General features: G+C 31.1%; 2 protein-coding genes across 2 annotated transcripts; both read left to right on the top strand.

The window, feature by feature from the left end:
• The first annotated feature begins 67 nt into the window (after positions 1 to 67).
• LOC110412314 (NADH-ubiquinone oxidoreductase B8 subunit) lies at positions 68 to 2984 on the top strand. Its single transcript, XM_021422844.2, has 3 exons — positions 68 to 266; positions 367 to 473; positions 2729 to 2984. Exons 1-3 carry the CDS (start codon positions 181 to 183, stop codon positions 2830 to 2832), a joined length of 297 nt encoding a protein of 98 aa, XP_021278519.1. The 5' UTR covers positions 68 to 180; the 3' UTR covers positions 2833 to 2984.
• A 195-nt stretch (positions 2985 to 3179) lies between these two features.
• LOC110412397 (Cysteine proteinases superfamily protein) lies at positions 3180 to 6787 on the top strand. Its single transcript, XM_021422927.2, has 2 exons — positions 3180 to 3495; positions 4746 to 6787. Exon 2 carries the CDS (start codon positions 4761 to 4763, stop codon positions 5445 to 5447), a length of 687 nt encoding a protein of 228 aa, XP_021278602.1. The 5' UTR covers positions 3180 to 3495; positions 4746 to 4760; the 3' UTR covers positions 5448 to 6787.
• The last annotated feature ends 10987 nt before the right edge of the window (positions 6788 to 17774 follow it).

Genomic DNA, 17774 nt, shown 5'->3' with positions numbered 1-17774 from the left:
TTCTTGCTTAGATTAGGTTGAAATTACATATTTATCCCCACACGCTCTCTGTTATCTTGGGCACTTCTTCTTCTTCTTCCCGAGTCTCCCCTATCTCTCCTCTCAAACGCTCCACCACCTTTTCAAGGTACTTCGAACCCAAGTGTTGAATTTGTTATCAGATAGTACAGAAAAGAAAGAATGGCGTGGAGAGGCCAATTATCGCGAAACCTCAAAGAACTACGAATTCTGTTTTGCCAAAAATCCGATGCGAGTGCCTGCGCTAGGTTTCTTTTCCCATTTTCCTCAATCTAAACTTAACATTTCTTTCTTTCTTTTTTAACAAAAAAAAACTTAATATAATAAATTTCTTTTTGGTGGTAATAGGTCATTCGTGGAGAAAAATTACAAGGATCTCAAGACGTTAAACCCCAAATTCCCAATCCTTATCCGTGAATGCAGTGGGATCGAGCCCCAGATGTGGGCTAGATATGGTATATCTTCTGCTCTCCGTTTCTCTTGATTTCCTTTTCTATCTTTGAAGTTTTTCTTTTTGAAGTTTTGCTTTTCCAATTTTGATTTAGGAATTTAAGAGGACTGTTGGTAGATAACTAGTGTTTTTCACTTTAAGTATAGTTCAAAATAACGTAACTCTTCTTAAATCATTTCCCTAGCTGCATTTACCTGCTGTCTTTTCATGCCATCATCTGTTTGCAGTGTGATGTTGGTCAAGGTATTCGAAGCATTACTAGCATAAGATGCTATTATATGCTACTTTACTCGTATCAAAGGTGGTTTCAGTTCTAATGACAATGGGAAAAATGAGCTTCAGGGAATACTGGATATGCAGGAACTAAGAAACAAGAGAAAACTTTAATTGAAATGATTACTAATGTAATGGCCCTTGGAATACAGAAATGTTGTGCTCTTGTCAATTGTTGTTAAAACACAATAAATTGTTTGGTTGGGACTGATTTCTGTTTATAATCAATATTGGTTTCTATCATCGTTCAAAATGATATGCTCCAAAATTTAATGTTCAATGGGTAATGTACTGCAAATTTGAGATAACCTGCCTTAGTTGGTTTAGGAAAACTAGTTATGGTTGAAAGTGGGGTTTGCGTTTAGGTTGGTAAGGATTACAAAATAGTGGCTGAAAACTAGGCCTGAGGTTAACAATTTTGCTGACAGCTGCGAGATGTGTGTTTTGGGTCAATTTTGGCTGAGTGATTTTAGGGGGAAATGCATTAGGAAGCATGTAGAATTAAGGTTTGTGAAAGATTTTATATAAGGGATAATGTTTAAACATGAATAAGAGAAGGAAGGGCGGTTATCTAGGGTTGTTTGCATGTGCTTATTCGGTTTCTATGAACAGTACACTGCATTCAACAAACTGCCATCGCCCAGATGTAAACGCCCCACACTGGAACCTAATCAAATATCATGAAGCTCCCCATCAACGTGTGAGACCTCACAATGCAGGATGGACAATGCAGATAGACAATTATTCATTAAATATGTCCTAATGGCCCACAATCAAGGCCCCTTTTCATCAGATGATCAGAATAGACAATTTGCTAAACTTGAACAAGCAAATGCAATTTAAAAGATGATTTAGTGACCAAAATTGATGGACCAAAAAGACTTCTTTTTTTTTTTTTTTATAATTGGGGGATGGGGGGTTCGAACCTTGCTCTTTAGTCAAGAGGATCATGCACCAACCAATGAGCCAAATGCTCAGGTGCAGGACTTCTTTTGTTGGAAGAGCCTTCCTTACCCAAACAAGCTATTGGTAATCTATGAATGAGGGTCATCACTCATTAAAGAGAGAAAATATGCTATGGAGTACTTCAAATATGTATGGTTTGTCAAATCTAGAATTTTTACATAGTTATTGCTTTGCATGTTTGGTTAGACTGCTTGATTTAGAAGGTACTTCAAGATTTCTATGATGTGAATTTGTGGTAGACTGGTGAATTCAATTCTCTTTCTTCTCTTTTTTCTTCCCCCTTAAGATTATCCTCAAATGTTGCATGATGTTGCAAGCTTGCTTAGTAAGTTCATTTGGTCATGGACACAAGAATCAGACTGAAATTACTTGCTATATTTTATTATTCTCACCATTAACTTTTGTGGTGTTCCAGAATGAGGGGGTTTTGACTTCATTCTGTAGCTCAGCCACTGGGCAAGGGGAAGTGTTTGTAGAACATATTTATGTTAGGCAATGATGTTTGTTGCTTGCTTTTGTATCTATTTAGTTTATGCTGCTTGCATTTTATGATCTTCTACTTGGTACCATTATTGCCTTTGTGCAGTGAGATTATCTGAAATATTGTTCTCTGTTCCGATGATAACGAAACTAATACTAGTCGACAAATACCTTTTAGTTCATTGTTATCCATTTTCTTATAGCCTTTTCTTTGCACACATATTTAAAGATTATTTATTTAAGCATCTAGGCCTAAACGAGATTGGATAGATTTTTTATTTATTCTTAGCATATAGTAGCAGTAATAAGGTTTAATTGTTTACTACTTTAATGATTGCAAAATCTTGGTGTGAAATCTGTCCTGCTTTGTAGTTATTTATCCTAAGTGTCTGTGCAAGACCCTAGCTAGCTAAGCGAGTGTCATGGGTGCCACCCAGCTTATTTTCTTCCCCATGCTGTTGTTCTAAGCTGTCTGCACATAGTGACGTAGATAAGTTTTGTGGCATCAGATCCACCTGATGCAATCTGGTTTCTTTGCAGATATGGGCGTGGAGAGGGGCATTCGCTTGGAAGGTTTGACCGAGCCTCAGATTTTGAAGACACTAGAAGACCTTGTGAAAGCAGGGGCATCCCTTAAAGCCTAATAATATTGCTGCTATTGAATCGAATGGTTTTGAAATAAATTGATATCCACCAGAAATTGCTTCCATCGATGGTGTTCCTCTATTTTCCAGCTATCATGCTGATGTTGACAGTATGGTTGTTTAAAAATTTAGTGCTTGTGTTGTTCTCTTGCCATTTTAAGGCGATTCAACACACAGCGGAAACTTCCTTTGAATACTTCTGTTATTTCCCTTCTCCCTCATCAAACAGATGAAAATCATCATCAGGAACAAATAGTATAAATGGAAGTGCATTGTATTTAAGAATCTATATTTATATGGTCTTCTAAAGTACGAGATATATACATACATCCTACTCAAACATAATAAAGATATAAGTAGTGGCGGCCAACACCCTGGACCCAAAACAAAACAGGAACCGTAAACTAATAAGTGAAGCAATTGGGCTACTCCCAAAGCTCAACCCAAACCCATACCAAGGTTAGCGAAGCCCCAATAAAACCTCAAAAGGCCATTTAGTTTGTTTATGGTTTTGGGCATTAGATCGGCCTCTAACTCTTAAGGTTTATTTTCTTTCTTGGTCCGTTTCTAGAAACCATCTGTGCTTGTAGTTCATAGTTCTGTCGACGGTGATAATCCAGGAAGCGAATAACGCGTACGCTTTATCCCCAGGCGTCGTTTTGGGTAAGAGGGTTAAGTTCATTTTGAAGTTTTCAATTTGTTTTGGCTTTTTTTTTGTTCTTAAGGTTTTCTTTCCTCTTCTACTTCGAATGATTACTAATAATGATGCTTTATCTACTCTTTAGACGGACCAGAAGGTTTAATCCGAGGTGAATGAATTAGTGACGGAAATTACCTATGATTAGATATCTTGAGTTTAAACAGAGGGGATACGAGATTAATTACAAGGGATTCTTACCCTTTAACTATCAATAAAACCAGAAAACAACTTGTGTGTGATTTGTTTTCTGTTTCTTAGTGACGAATAAGGATTACTTCATATTGGGTTTTTCCTCTTTGTCTCTTTAGTCTTCCCCAAGTGGATTGATTGGGTTTGTTGTTTGTGTGGATTTGTGTTTGAATTTTACATAAGGGTTAGAGTACAGAAAGGTGGGTCTATTCCAAAAGGTATACGAGTACTGGTTAACAAGGGAAAGGCTTCTTATTCTGAGAGCTGCCTTTGGCCTGAATAAATTGTTGCAGTTCATATAGAGCTGACCTTAACTGGGTCTGCCTTTGAATGTTAATATCTGGATTACTTTACTTGGTTGTCTAACTTGTATTACAATATGTCATCAGTAGAATGTAGCATTGGTTTAGCATAGGCCATGCTTATTTTGCTCTAGATAAAACAAGTAATGTGGAACTGAACTACTGTTTTTGCTAGGGTTGGTTTTGTTCTTCATATATTCTTGTGTGTGCACGTTCAGTCAGAAAATCTTGCATTAGTCCTCTTTCAATTTTAGTAACTTTATTGCAAAGCCTTTGAGGAAGAAGGTGCTTTCTGCTAAAAATATAATTTAGGGACAAATTGATGAACTTAAGGGATGGAGGGTCTTTTCTTTTCCTATTCCCTTCCCCCCCTTTTTTTGTGCGTGGACAACTCTAAAGCTACTATAATGCAAGAAAAGTATAAAGAAAAAGTTAAGATTTATTGCAAGTTGCTGGATGTTTAGGGTTGATGTGTCTTTTTGAAGATTACTTAGTTACATATTACTGATCAGGACTTAGAGTTGAACCAATTTTAGCACTTGAATAGCTAATAAATCTTTTCCTTGTATTCATTGCTGCTGATGTTCCCTACTTTCTAGATAAAAAATTTAAGATATAATTTTTGGTTTCTTATTATGTTTGTAGAATCTTCTTCTTCTTCTTCCTTCTTTCCTTTTTAAGTAAATTAAATCATCATGCTTGTTTATTTTTCCGGAATACAGATTGATATCTAGAGCATGGGAAAATCTGCTGCAGATGAAAAGATTCTGAGTTACAATGATGTTGTGCTCAGGCAATCTGACTTGGAAATCCTCAGTGGTCCATATTATTTGAATGATAGAATCATTGAGTTTTATTTCAGTCTCCCATCTTCAAGTCATCCTTCACAGGACATCCTATTGCTTTCACCATCAATTGCTTTCTGGATAGCTAACTGCCCTGATGTTGGTGGTCTCAAAGAATTTTTGGAACCCCTTAAACTGCCAGATAAGAAATTGGTGATATTTCCTGTCAATAATAACGATGATGTGAGCATAGCTGAAGGTGGAAGCCACTGGAGCTTACTTGCATACTACAGAAGTGCTAATGTCTTTGTTCATCATGATAGCAATGGGCAGATGAATAAGAGGCATGCCATGAGGCTGTTTAAATCTGTCGTTGGTTTTGTCGGTGAATCCAGTTCAGCATGGAATGCCAAGTATCTGGAATGCATTGGCACACCACAGCAAGTTAATGGCTATGATTGTGGCTTATATGTTACAGTGACTGCAAGAACTATATGCTGCTGGCATGAAAGCAGTGAAAACAAAGATGCTACTGATTTGTGGTTTTCTGCTGTAAAGGAGCAGGTTACTCCATCAGTGGTCAGTGAGATGAGAAAGGAGATACTGGGGCTGATTAAGGATCTAATGGCGAAGAAATAAGATATCTAATTCATAAGCTAAAACCAAAAAATGGTATCACCATGCATGAAGATGAAGTTCATTCCACAGATCTTATTTGAATTTCAGGTTCCCTTTCAATATCGGAGACCTGGTGTGTTTTCTGGACAGCGGATTAAGCAGTGACTGACTGCAAATTAAGCAGTAAATGATGGCAGCCATATGCATACCCTGTTTGATCTGCTAATTAAGCAGCAACTGATGGCAGTCATATGCGTGGCCTATTTGATTCATTTGTTCTCGATTGTTGAATTATTGAAGATGACATTCATGTAGCAGTGCACCCTCAAGAGAATATAAGAAGGTAAGGGATAAACCATTTGTCCAAGATAACCATACAAAACACAACTTTGGGATGATATTTTAAAAAAATTTAAGTATTTATTATTTTATTATATTCAACCAAGTTCTTATATTTTATAATTAATGGTTAACTAATATTTATTTATTAAAATGTTACTTATTATTTTATATTATGTAATGTTGATATGATATGCTGACATGTTATAATATATCACTTTTTATGTCAATATTTCATGAGAATAAAATGATGAGTAATATTTTGATTAATAAATTAATTAAAAGTTTATTTAATTCAAAATAAAAATATAAAAATTTAATATAATGTAATAAAAAAGAAATTTATTTGAATTTTTTAATGAGTTTTGTAAACATCATGCTTATGATTTTCTAAATATAATTTTGGAAGTAGAAACTTCCAAAATCCAATATAATACGCTAAATAAGGTAATTATGCCTTACTATTGTCTACTAAAACAAGAAAGATAATGACGAATTATATTCTTTGATCAAATGACCCATTTATTATGTAGTTTAGCAAAGGTAATTATTATCGTCTCATTACAATTCAGGATTAGTAGTTAGAATTTGAGATTTTAATTTAAAATGATTAATTTTAATTAAATTTTATAAATCTTAAGATGAGAAAGTGAACAAGAAGATAAAACTCAAAAAAGAGGTTTTTATTGAATAGAAATGGCAATAGAATGAATAAAATCAAGTTATTTTCAAATTTAAATTGTTACGAATGGAATCATTCAGGTTTGGACTATCCAAGCTATGACATTTTTTAAGTGATGATTATGTATAATCCAACACCTTTACAAATTATTATCTTTCACGATATATAAAAAATAAGAGTAAAATATATTGATTTTTAAAATTTTTAATCATAATTATATGCGAGTCTATTAATATTCAAAATGGATAATTTGTTTCAAAAAATATCTTTTATTGGATACATAAGTCTTGCTGTTAATTTATTATCAATATTTTCGTTAGTTTGATGACATGGTAATATTTTTATGATAACTTTGCTATTCATTAATTTTAAAAATTATCGTTATATTAATTATAATTTTTTATTTTTTAAATTTTTTTCTCTTATTAAAAAAAAAATCTCTCTTGATCATCCACCTTGAGATCGAATTTGGTTGGAGAGCGCCAAATCTAGCTAGATTGAAGGGAGCACTAGATTGACACTCTTCAAGGGGGCATGAAATTTGGGTTGCACCGTCAGATCTCACTCTCCCCTAAGGAGATCTAACTGAATTTGGCATTCCATAGCCAAATCCAACCATGGGGTGGCCTGTTGGTATAAGGGAGCGTTGCAAGCCAACTTGAGAGAAAGGAAAAGAGTGAAGACAAAAAAAGAGTATTTTAAACATTTTACATTTAAGCATTAACGTTGTTTATACGTTTAGGATAACTGTTTAATTTGAATACCAATTGACTTGTATGTAATTATGGTCAAAAGTTAAAGAGTAAGTATATTTATCCAAAAAATAAAGATTACTACTTTGTACACTCACAAGTAAAATTTTTATAGTTGTAATGTTCGAAAAAACTTCTAACTATTCAAGAAAATTTAAATAAGTTTTTATTTTTTTATTACGTTCAATCAAGCGTTTATATTTTATTTTGAGTCATACAAACTCTTATAACTAATGGTTGATTAATTGTTATTAATTAAAATTTATTGTATTATTTTATTCTCACAAGACATTGATGTAGAAGATGAGAAATGTAATATGACCATGTCATTATGTCACACCAACAGTTATTATAACATGTTAATATGTTATGTCAATATAATATAGAATGACAAATAGTATTTTAACTAAGTCAATAATTAATCATATGAGTTTATTTGACTTAAATAAAAAAAATAAGTGTTTGTTTGGCTCAAAATAAAAGTATAAAGGTTTAATTTAATGCAATAAAAATATAAGAGATTATTTGAATTGTTTTGAATAGTTAGAGAATTTTTTAGATATTATACAATTTTTATATTTATGAATGAATTTCTATAATAAAATATATTTACTTAAGTGCGGTTTACTTAGAATCTCAAAGGAGGTTTGTGGTGTATTTGCAAAATGAAAAGTAATAATTGAAAAGTTATGTCTTTTTTCATATGAAAAATTGTAATTATTGGAAAGAGATATCAATTGAAAGATTATATCACATAGTGTGAATATTGAATTGCTAATGGTTTTTCATATCAAAAGTTATGTCTCTGATAAAGTGATATATTGAAAAAACACCTCTAAATCTGAAACTTATGGGATAGTTGAAAAACACCATTATTAAAAGGTTATGATATGAAAAATTATCTTTTCATATTGTTGCTCAAAGGTTATATATTATGGTATGAATAGTTATCCTTTCTTAACGTAATTATTGGAATAATACTTTTATCCAAAAATTATATCTTGTAACATACAAAGATGTGTTTAAGGTATAAAGATATTTTCAAGTTTATATAAAGGACTTGTTGCTAACTATTTCAACACATCGATCAAACAAAACATGAGCAGAAAAATAAGAGTAGAAGAAGTGTTATGTTTTGAATAAAAAATTTAGAAAAAGACATAAACATTTGGAGTTCCCATTGTTTATTGAAAGTGTTTAAATTCCTTACAACTACTTACTGTAGAAAGTAAACTCTAAGATTAAACAACTTTGTGACCTTCAGGTGCATCTAGTGATTTACTCTTATAAGTGTAAGATGAAATTAGATATTAGTTTTATTGTATCCCTAAGACTATTCGCATAATTTTTCATTTGCATATCAGGTGATGGGGGCAAAATATTTCTTAAAGATAACATCTATGAAGGCACGCCTTGCAATTAATTTTGTCGGTTCCTTTGAATCCTAACTAAACTCCATTTGTACTAACAAGATTTTCTCGTCTTGCAATACCCACCGAGTGTGTTATTGGTATCATTGTGTAGTCCTTTTTAGAAGTGGAGCAATGAAATGATATTTAACCACCACAACATAGTTACTTCCAAAAAGATCATCTTAATTAAAAAGTATCTTGAAGATACTATTCATTCTTGGTTGTGCTTTTCCCACAAATGCTAGGCTCAATAAATCCCCGCGTAAAGTTGTTGATCAGATGGTCTTTGTTGCCTTAAGATTGGTTGCTATTCAACATTAATAGAGCTCATCGAACCTAACGCCATCAATCCACTGTTGAAGGTGTCTTTCATGATCACTTTAGGAATTGCTAATGCTGTTTCTTGGTCGAACTTGAAAACTTTTCTACATATTAAGCAAAATTTTGGGGTATTTATTGAGGATTGCTGATGGCATGAAATGAGGGATGTAGTAAGGTTATCTTCGCTATAGATAAAAAAATTGTTGTATAGGTGATTCAAATGAAAACATACGAACCAAATGCTAATTTTAATTTGACTTTAGTTATTAAAAATCTCTTAAAGAAAAAATGATAAATCCGTATCATTAATGTGTATCACGAATCTGATCTATTTAAATTATTTTTTCCACTATTATCTTTTACAAAAATTTGTTTAACTAATATCAATTTTTAACACACCTTTATGTACCCAAAAATTTGTTTATACATCTTTAAAACCTTATACTTTTCTTTTTGTATAAAAAAATAGACTTTAAAACAAAATATCAATTTTACTTGACATGATAGTTTTTTATTGGAGACATGATAATTTATTTTTAATTCAAATTTCATAAAAAATTAATAAAATTATCAAGTTATCTATAATCTAAAATTTATTATCTATAACATAAAGCATGAGTGTTGACAAACTTTTTGAACAATGAAAAAGATATATTTATTTATTATATTTCTAAATTTTTATTTTAAATATTTTCAAATAAATATCAACAAGATTTATCATATTTGCAAATAAAAATTATAATTGCATTAAATGATTTTTATTAAAAACATTTTTCTTAATTTTGATGGCATTGAATTATGTATATATTAATATTACAAATTTGTAATTATTTATACTTCAACTTTTATATTTTAAAAATATTTATTTTATACATTATTATTGTTATTATTAAAAAAGAAATAAACAAAAAATACTCATGTGCACACATAAAAAAATTATGTAATGTAATTAAACTGTTTGATTAAGATTAAGATGTGTTGCGTTTTACTTTATTTCATGAAATACTTTTTACCACTACTATTTTCTTAAAAGAATTATTTTAATTGTATTTGGGATTGCTTGATTACAAATTTATATAAGTATATCATTTTCTCTTAAAAACAGAAAAATATGAGTTGGGGTGAGCAAGACCCACAAATTCAATTCGAGTCAAATAAGTCAAGTTAATAAGGTATTTGAGTATTCGGGTATCCTATTTTGGGACTTTGGTTTCTTTAGTTTATTCAGTTGGTTGCCGATGGAAAATTTTTCTACCAACTCAATTAAATATCTAATTATATATATTATAGTTATTTTTTATGCTTCTAATTTCAAGAGTTTTAGTGTTTTACCTTAAGCTACTTGACATCTCCTCCTTTCTTCTAGATGTTTTTTTTTCTCACTTTCAACCCTAAGCTCCTAACCCATTAAGCACTAACTCCTACCTATAACCCTTAAGCCCTTATTAGCATCACTATTTTGCCGCCAATCATTCTCTCCAACTTTAGTGCTTTTCTGTCTTCTTCTTCTTCTTAGTTTATTTTATTCACTCTTCAGCCCTAAGTCTGTTTTCTCCCCATTGCCTTGCACACTTGCTACCTTTAATTTTGTTGTCAACAAACCGACGACTATTGTTGCCAACTAACTTGCCTTCATTTCTTGCACTTGTTTTGGCATTCCCTTCCCTTCGTTGGCTAAAACCTAGCTTCTCCATAAATTTCCCATTTGGTAATTTCTTCATTTATTGACTATAATTACTCTAATTTAAATTATTTCTTGCTTTTGCCTTTGCATTAATTTCATGGTTTTGACTTTTGATTGTAACTTTTGTGGAATTAATATTAATGCTGGTAAATGTTAATTTCATGCATGTTGTCACTAGGATTAATTAATACATCAATTATTACTACATTAATCATGTTCAAATGTATTTACTTTTCAAAAAAAATTTCCTGTATATTGGAATTAATGATCAATACATTAATGATTAATATATTTAGGCATAATATCTAAAAAAAATTATACATTATTTAGAAAAATTCAAATAAGCTTTTTTGTTTGTTACTTTCAATCAAGCTTTTGTACTTTTGTTTTGAGTCAAATAAATCCTTATGCTTTATTTTGAATCCAATAAGCTCATAGGAATAATGGTAACTTAGTCAAAATGTCACTTGTCATTTTATACCATGTGACACTAACATGTCATTGCTAACATGCCATAATGGATGAAATTCAAAGAAACCAGCAAAATTGACTTCAAAATTTGCCCTTTAATAGACATTATCTTTAAGATTTATTTTACTCCCACCACTCAGTATGCAAAGGGAAATTATGTGAATGGTCTTTAAATGAAGTTAGCGTTTAACTTCATCTAGCACTTTTACGAGAGTAGACCATTGGACACACATCGAGGGTTTGCAAAGTTGTTTAGCCTTAAAACCTATTTTCTACAAGTAAATTACAAACAATTTGGACTCCTTTGGTAAATGATAAGAACTCAAGTTTTAATATTTATTTTCAGAATATAACACTTCTTTTAATTTTCTGATCTTGTCTTATTTATTTTTGATGTGTAAAAATGGTTGGCAACAAGTTCTTTTCATAGATTTGTAAGTGTCTTTTCTTTCAGGACACAACCCTTTTATCAAGACACCTTTATATCTTAAAGACTCCTTTACTTATTGTAAGACACAATCCTTTGATAAAGGTATTATTTTAATAATTACTTTATGAAAAGATAACTATTCATTATATAAAACTTAACCTTTATGCTACAAAATGAAAACATCAATTGTCTCATAACTTTTAGATTTAGAGGTTTTTTTTTAACATATCACTTTACCAAGAGATAAAACTATTCATATTAAATATCATTTACAATCCAGTTGTCAAAATATGTCATACTATGTGACATAACCTTTTCATCGATGTGACTTTCAAATGGCCATAACTTTTTATATGAAAAAAATATGGTAAAATACCCTGACCCTTTAAGTTTTGTTTATAATTCCACGTGGATATATTAGTATTTAAAATTGATAGTCTGCCCTAAATGTGTAAACGACGTTAACGACAAACGTGAAATGTCTAAACTGTCTATGCATAAATAAAGCTTAATCGTGTGTTAGTGAACCCTAATCACTATTAGAGCTACCCTCTTTATCTTCTTTTGTTTTCTTTTCTTAAATCACTCTTTTTTATTGATCAATTATGGTTTTTTTTAACCTTTTGCTTATTAAAGCTTCATCCTATAACAAAATAACCCTAAACTAGATCCATGTTTCAAACCCTTTAAACCACGACTAAAACCAAGAGAGTGAGGGATTAAGGTTCATTGATTGTCAACCAATGGTAAACATTGTGGTGTTTTGCTATTGTATCCAAAGTTAAGGTTAAGGTTTTATGGTTTAGGGTTGTTTTCTTTCGCTGATGTGGTGAAAGTTCGATAATGGGTTTGGATTAAGGTTTGGGTTGAAAGCTAGGTTGTAACCCAAACTTAGAACTTTAAATCCCTTTGCTGTTGTGTCCAAGGTTAGGGTTTAGGTTTGGTGGTTTAAGGTTGTTGTCTTTTGTTGATGCGGTAGGGAACGGGTTTGGATTAAGGTTCAAGTTAAAGGTTCGGTTCTAACCTAGGCCCATAAACTTAAATCTTTAAATTGGAGAATTAAGGTTTGGTTATGACATTAGGAATTTAGGGATAGTGTTTGGGTTCAGGTTTGGGCCTTCACCACATCAACAAAAGACAACAACCATTCCTTAAATCTCTAATTCTCGAACCAAACCCTAATTCCCCAATTTTGAAGATTTTAGATATTCAAAGTTTGTTTTTTTTTTTCATTCCAAAATTCATAAGGTGAAACATTATTACTCTTGAAAGGATCTTTATTCATTATATAGCATGTTGTTAATAAAGTGTTTACTGGAATGGCATGAAACTTATACACAACGAAAAATTTTAAAGATACCATGCCATGCCACCACTCATGGATTACTTTGGTGATTTTAATACAAACAACATAAGGAGTAATAAAAAATATTACCTACCCAAGTGATGTCGTAATCACGATGGCAAATCCTCTTGATTGAGAGAGGATACAACACTACTCTTATTTCTACTCAAGCTTGTGTACACCACAAAGGGAGGAAGAATCCAAGCCACCTAAGCGTTTGACCTCCAACGATTGCATGCACAGTTGTACTTAAACCTTCACAAAAAGAGAGCTTTCTCAACTATGCCTTTATGCTAGCAAAGTGGACTATAACTTGTTCTCTCCACATAATCACACTCTTTCTTGCCTAATTACAAAGTTGGAAAACTATTTTTCAAGTCAATGAAAAAAACGTGTCACTAAGCTTTCTTGTTAGTTTTTTGACGACTCAAAAAACTAACTTTTGTATTTCACTTGTATTATGAGGAGTAGCTAAAAAATGATATTTATATCTAGGTTAATTAATTTCTTAAATTACAAATAAGGCCTCAATATTATGACCTCTAATAATATTGGCCAAATATTTAATTAAGTCGTTGTAAATTAAAATTAAATTAAATTTACTTTATTTGTTTGCAATTAAGTCTTTAATATTATAACTAATTATAATATTAACATTATACTTAATTAAACTATTTTAATTAAGTCCTTAAAAGTTAAAAACCTAGTGTATGATTTAAGTCCAACTTATATCATCACACTCTTAATTTAATTCATAGTACAACTTATTGTGTGTGACCCATTAAGTTTCTAACAAGTTAGTAATGGAATTGAATTATATGTTTCATTAATTAATTAATTTAATTCCATAGACCAAGATTGGCATCTAGCAACACATCATGGTCACCCAATTATTAGGAGAGTTAACTTTTCAGTGTACAGTCTATTAGTGTAATTCATTCCCTCATCATATATCTCAGAAATGATAAGAGCATGGTACAATATCTACTCTTATTGATCTCTATATTCGTTCTTGAAGTTAAATCATTAGTTTTATAGAGACTTATGAAACTCCTTTTCATAATCTCCAAGTTACCTTAGCCAAGGATTTCAATAAGCTAGTATCAACAAAAAATTATTAAGATATGTCCCCTAAATCACTTAAGGTGATGATTGTTTTCTTGACGACTCATTTGTCTTCACATGCTTCATGTTATACTTAAAAACATCTTGTTTTTGCATCTTTGGTTAGGCACCCTTAGAGATGAAATCAAAACGCAGCACTCCACACATAAGACAACTTAGTGTCTCAAGTCTAAGTAGTATTTGCACAACTGACAAATGAGAAGTATTGCATAGACATTTGAGTAAAATATGAAATGCAATTCTTATCGTGGGTCACGCTCAATGAACTTATTTTTCTAGGCAAGCACCTTCATTTTAGTTCCAAGTATCTCTATACTTAAACTTATGAGATCCGTTGCTTACTTCTCAAATAAGAAACATAGAATATATTAGTTTCTAGATATCATTGATGTCAAAACTCAATGATACATCGACCTGAAACATTTAAAGATTATACTTTGATACATAAGGATCTCATAACTGCAAGCCGTTATAGTTCCATTGCAAGACATATTAATCTCATGAACTTCATCTAATTAGACACATAACCTATTATAATTAACGTCTTATTGATGAAAAAAAACCTCTAATCATTCAATATGAATGATATTATTGCATGATTGAAATTAAGCTTTAACCAATCTCAATTGGCTGCAAGGCTCATCCCAATAGTGCCACCCCATAAATCATGAGATAGATATGCAAACCATTTTGTTGTGTGAATAAGGAGCACTTTTTTGATGTATTGAACCATGTTCTTTATAGAAATGATCAAATTCTGTAAGAAAATATTCTCCTACTCCATCACTTCTTATAACTTTTTAATTTTCCACAACAAATTGATATTCTTTAAATTTATGAAAAGCTTCATATTTTGTTTTAATTAAATACATAAGTGAACTTAGAATAATCATTTATGAAAGTTATAAAATATCTTTGTCCTCTTCTAGTTAATTTTTCATTTAATTCACATATATCAGAATACACAAGATCTACTAATTGTGAGTTTCTTTCTACACTACAAAAAGATTTCTTTGTCATTTTTGCTCATATGCATGTTTCTCATTTTTCTAAATACTCATATTTGCATGCAATATAACCATTTTTAAACATAAATCTAATGGAACCAAAATTTAAATGTCCTAGTTTAGCATTCGATAATAAAGAATTAAACATAACAGCACAACTAGAAATCATATTTATTTCATTAAAGCTAAACTTGTACATGCCAACACAAAAGCATCCTTTTCCTACAAATAGGTCACTTTTGGATACTATTACATTGTCAAATTCTATTACAATTTTAAATCATTTCTTTGCAAGCAAACTAGTAGAAGCTGAATGCTTCCAAATTTCAAGAACATGGAATACATTTAGTAATGTCAACTTCTGTCCAAAAGTGAATTTCATTTTGATAATTCCTTTTCCTTCAACTTTGGCTATAACATGATTTCCCATTAAAATATCCTCTACTTTATTAACTTCCATGTAAGCCTTGAATAAGTTTCATTCATTGCATATATGAATTGTAGCATTGGAATCCAACCTCCAATCTTTACTTTTATTGGAACCATCAATCATATTCAATTCTATTATCATTCCAATATTCATTTTAAAAACCATGCAACTAATTTCTTGACAACCTCTTCTATTACGTTTATTTTTTTAGGATTTTTAGAACCATAATTCTTTCCTGCCTTCCTTGATCTGCACTTATTCATCATATGGCCTTTCTTTTCATAGTGAAAATAATTTATATTTTTCTTTTCTTTTTTCGTAAAGTCCATTCTTAAAACTTTCAGTGCAAATGACTAGCATTTCATAAAATTGTTAGAGCTCTAATTCTTTTCAAAATTATTGAAATTTTGACTCACAAGATTCACATTAGAATTGTTCTACTGATATAGAATCAACAGAATATAGAACTTTCCTTTTATAATTATTCCAAGATTGAAGCAGTTTAGAAAGAATTGTACCTATTTGTAGTGCATCAGGAACCTTAACTTCAAGGTCTTTTAGTTTTGAAACTAAAACTTATAATTCATGTACTTGATCCATTATAGGCAGAATGTCACTTATCTTAAACTCAAAATATTTAAAGGACCAAACTTTGTTAGTACTTTATTTTTTGTTTTTATAAGTAGTCTCCAAGGCTCTAAAAAGAACTTAAGATTAAAGAAAAAGTCATATAGACGATCTGTCAAAGCGTTTAGGATATGTCCATAGCATATCAATTGTTCTTTTTCATGTTTTTCCTTTTTTATCTTTTATGCATCAATATCTTCATCAGTTGGTTTTGGAAGTGTAGTAAGATTCAAATCTAAAACATAATAACTCTTCAACGTTATAAGTAAAAACACCATTTTATCCCTTCAGCAAGTGACATTGATTCTATCAAACTAGTCATGTTTGATGAATTCTTGATTCATGAATTGAAATCTTGAATTTGGATTAAACTCCATTGATAACAATTGTTAGAAAAATAGTGTAAAAAAAGAAGAAAAAGGTTTGAGACGTGCTGTAATACACTGCTTTTAAAAAGTTGTTGCCTACTATAGGGATTTATAGATAAGGACTCTTTAGGATACAACTAGACTATTGTAGAATGTTTTTGAAAAATGAACTCTGTCTTGAAAATATGTTTCTTTTATCGACATTGAAAAGTTATGTTTGTGTTTTTTCAACAAATGTGTTTAGTGGTATGTCTGTTGTGTTTCAACAGATGTGTCTACTGAATAATTTTCAATATTCGTGTTTGTTGAAAACACTTCTCTTAGTTTAAGAGTTATATTTAATCTTAAACAGTCACATCTGAATAAGACTTCTAATATTACAAACTATCTAATATTAACCAACCTAGCTAGCACTTTATAAAGGGTAGAGTAATCCTAATCCTTGTGAAGGATTTTCGAAGATCAGTGGTGTGGACTTTCATTACAAGCTGCACAAGAACCTATTAAACAGCTTTGGTTTGCTACAACCGATCTCAATGTGAAGTCAATCAAAAGGTTGTTTGGGTATTTGGGTAAAAGATTTATCTTTCTTTATCTCTAAGGTAATGATTTATGATCATATGCTTGTTGCAAGATTGCTTAATCACATTCAAAAAGGCCATTGAAACTAACCTTGGGTGGGTGAGGGTGGTTTTCTATGTTTTATTTTGTTTTCGCTGCGTTGCTTTTTTTTTTGTTTCGTTGAGATGCATGGCTGGCATTCTCCTTTCACAAGGCATACCATTGTCCTCATTGTGAAAAGTGAACATGTGACCAACAATATGGTTAAGAACTTTAACCATTGGATTACACTTGTGAGGACTAAACTTATTCTATCTTTGTTTGAAGAAATTAGAGTCAAGATAACAAAGAGGCTTTATGATCGGTCTAAAAAGGCAAGCACATGGGAGGGGTATGTGACACTTAAAATTAAGAAAAAGTTATTTTTTGCCTAGTATAGTGGTAGGTTTTGTAAAGTTGTGCCTGCCTCGAATAAGTTTGGAATGTTTTAAGGTGGTAGGACACATGCCATCAACTTGGGCGTGAGTAGGGTAACTTGTCCATGTGGTGTTTGAAATATTTCAAGTAAAGGAGTCTCAACATATTTGATGTATATAATGATTGGTTGCATATTTAAGGGTTTACTAATCTTATGTTTGGTTGCATTTTAGCTATTCTTTATAAGCATGCAGCAGCTTGCATAAGTCACAATAAGGGTGATTTAGGGTAGTATTGTGACAAGTACTATTTTGAGGAGAAGTTCATGCTAGCACTCAATGACTACATTCATCTGATACTTGACATCACCATGGTTG

Source organism: Theobroma umbraticum, unplaced genomic scaffold, assembly GCF_002168275.2.
Source record: "Theobroma umbraticum cultivar Fairchild unplaced genomic scaffold, ASM216827v3 scaffold_95.0, whole genome shotgun sequence".
Taxonomy (NCBI): domain Eukaryota; kingdom Viridiplantae; phylum Streptophyta; class Magnoliopsida; order Malvales; family Malvaceae; genus Theobroma; species Theobroma umbraticum.
Note: the sequence above shows the minus strand (reverse complement) of the source record. Positions and strands in the feature narration are given on the sequence as shown.